The sequence below is a fragment of the Orbicella faveolata genome, unplaced genomic scaffold, assembly GCF_042242905.1.
Source record: "Orbicella faveolata isolate gen_17 unplaced genomic scaffold, um_ofav_v1 contig_24, whole genome shotgun sequence".
NCBI lineage: Eukaryota > Metazoa > Cnidaria > Anthozoa > Scleractinia > Merulinidae > Orbicella > Orbicella faveolata.
This window is the reverse complement of record NW_028301552.1, coordinates 20,797,501-20,800,000: the sequence shown is the minus strand read 5'-3', so window position 1 is coordinate 20,800,000 and position 2,500 is coordinate 20,797,501. Positions and strand designations below refer to the sequence as shown.

At 40.8% G+C, this 2,500-nt stretch overlaps 1 protein-coding gene across 2 annotated transcripts in view; it reads right to left on the bottom strand.

The window, feature by feature from the left end:
• Positions 1 to 2,500, bottom strand: part of LOC110047131 (uncharacterized) — a 56,292-nt gene that overhangs the window by 14,350 nt on the left and 39,442 nt on the right. For both annotated transcript variants that reach the window (XM_089292591.1, XM_089292590.1), the window contains exons 28-32: positions 1,825 to 1,967; positions 1,163 to 1,501; positions 871 to 971; positions 635 to 727; positions 27 to 553 (exon numbers count right to left, since the gene is read on the bottom strand). In XM_089292591.1, coding sequence (XP_089148717.1) covers positions 27 to 553; positions 635 to 727; positions 871 to 971; positions 1,163 to 1,501; positions 1,825 to 1,967 — 1,203 coding nt within the window. The remainder of the gene's footprint in view (positions 1 to 26; positions 554 to 634; positions 728 to 870; positions 972 to 1,162; positions 1,502 to 1,824; positions 1,968 to 2,500) is intronic.

The window sequence follows — 2,500 nt, the reverse complement described above, 5'->3', positions numbered from 1 at the left end:
AAAAAAGAACAACAACAACAACTTACTCCACACTGGGGGAAGGTAGTTCTCGCATCCTTCTGATGGTCGCTTTCTGTAAAATCGTTGACATAGTTTGGACTGTACGCAGCAATATTTAAAGCCCAAGACGTCACTGAATTGATGTTTTAGTGCAAGTGATCTCGAAGCCAGCTTATGATACCGGTGAATAACTCCTCCATTCGGGTAGCCAACGATCAGAGCACCAAACCGGCCGTCAAACCTGGTGTGGTAACAGCACTGTCGGCCTCTGTTGGCTGCAGAGGGAAACCTAGTATACACACAGTAGGTAAAACGTGCTTCTGGTGCGGTCCACTGAAATCGTTCGTCGAAGAAAGCTTGCCTCAGAGTGCAAGGACATGGCTCGACAGCATCCCTGTACGACGCAGGATCTGGCTGATTGTTAAACCAGCGAAGGCACTTCTGAATGGCGTCTTGTTCTCCTTTTGAGTTCTCAAGTCTGAAGAACCACTTTCCAGTGATAGCTGTGTTTCCCGGAAGACTGTCGATGCTTTCCATCCCAACTGTTTCTGATCTGTAAGTTGAGTAATTAGAGAACCGTTAACATTATCAGAATTTTTCATGAAAGCCCATCATTGGAAACGAACCTACCAACCTTTTATAGTTAAACAAGTTCCCAGTGTCATCTCCAGCATTCCATCCCATTACAGGAAGACCTCTGTAGTTGGTGTAGTGTATATAATTGGACCTGGGTTAAAAGAAAGTTATCCAAGAATGAAGAAATGCAAACAGTACGGAAACGAGATAAAGAAATGAGAATGCGGGTAAATCAAGGATAACACAAAACGTTTGGAATTTTTAATGGTAATTAAAGGTGACCATGGTACTTACACACTAGTTGGGGCGGACCACTGTATGCCATCTTTAGGGTAGTTAAACATGACAAAGGCGTAAACTCCGTCGGTAATAATGACCGCCTGAAACGTGTTTAGCTGGAATGGAGAGACAAACATCCATTGACAATACACAAAAATGAAGTGTGTCTCGTCTATTTGGTACAACTTTTGAGAAATGAAAACAAAATATGGAACTCAATAAGATCTTCGTTTAGAATAAGATCCGCCTTCATTTTAAGCTTTTAAGATATGTAGGATATTTGTATAAAAACAATCCATCATCTCACCAAATTTTGTGAAGCTGCTGTATATTCCCGAGGACGGAGATTTTCCCAGGTAACAACAAGGACCCAAGATGCGCTAAAATTCGTTGGAAGAGGTCTCGAAAGAAGCTTCTTGACGTCTTCTGTCGCCATACTTAACGTTGTGTTTGCGCCTGGGATGGAGTCAGAGTATATCTGATAAAATACCTTTGAGGGTCCAGTGACAAACGAGTTTACGAGGTCTATGTTGCTCCAATAGGGTGCCAGAATTGGATCGTATCTCAGCCAGTATCTTTGACCAAATTTGTAAGGCCATCGGTTGAAACGTTCACTTTCAAATTGGACTACGCCATTGCCACAAACCTTTAGGATGAAACAATTGTAGTAAAATGATGTAAATTTATCTGATTTGATGATCTATATATGTACTTTATTTACACCACAATTTTGTGGGTGGACTAGTAGCCTAAGTAAATCATCGTTTGCGTATGTCTGATAGCGTCTGTTCATTTTCTCCCACTTGATATTCATTTTCTAGCTTGAAGGTGACAAGTGATCATAAGTCATCATGTGTCTGTCCGAGTACTGACAATAAAACTTAGCCAATGATCGTGCGAGAATTTCTGCAGTTATCGTAAAAAATAATAGTGGGGGCTATTTGTGGTTGAACGAGCTAGAAGACTTACATGGAGTTTCCTGTGTCGTTTACCAAAGAATGCCATGCCCCCATCAGGGATATTTATCCTAAAACACTTCTTTCCGCTGATGTCGAATGCAATAACAGAATCCCCGGCGGCGTCTCCATACGGGTACATCAGGGTAATGGGTTCTAAGGAAACATCATCTATCAATAAAGTTGAATTCCTTCCCAATACATTAACACCTTCTCTACGACAGTTAAAGCAAAGCTATCACTAAAAAACAAACAAACAAACAAACAAAGTCGGTAGCAGTAGTAGTTACGCATTTAGAATTTTCCCAAACTTTTAACTTTTTTTCCTACCCAAATTAACAACAAAAGAGCACGACAGACGGTCCCCTCTGGAAATCTTCCACCATGTAAATGAGATCGTACAAAATTATAGTCTTTGCATCGGGACAGCGCTCGATAGTATAAAAATGTTGGTCTCTATCTTATTTCTGCGGGATATATATCAAGTGAATCTAACTTTACCCCAAGTATTTCTGTTGATAATAACTTAAGGTCAGTTTTTTCTAACACCGGCCAGGTTGTGTTTACAAAACAGTATCACTGAGCCACTGACTATAACTCAGCCGTGTCTCTTTGGGGCATGACTGGACCTGGACAGGAATGGGTGTTCCGTTCCATCTTTAATATCAAATTTATTCTCCCTTACACAT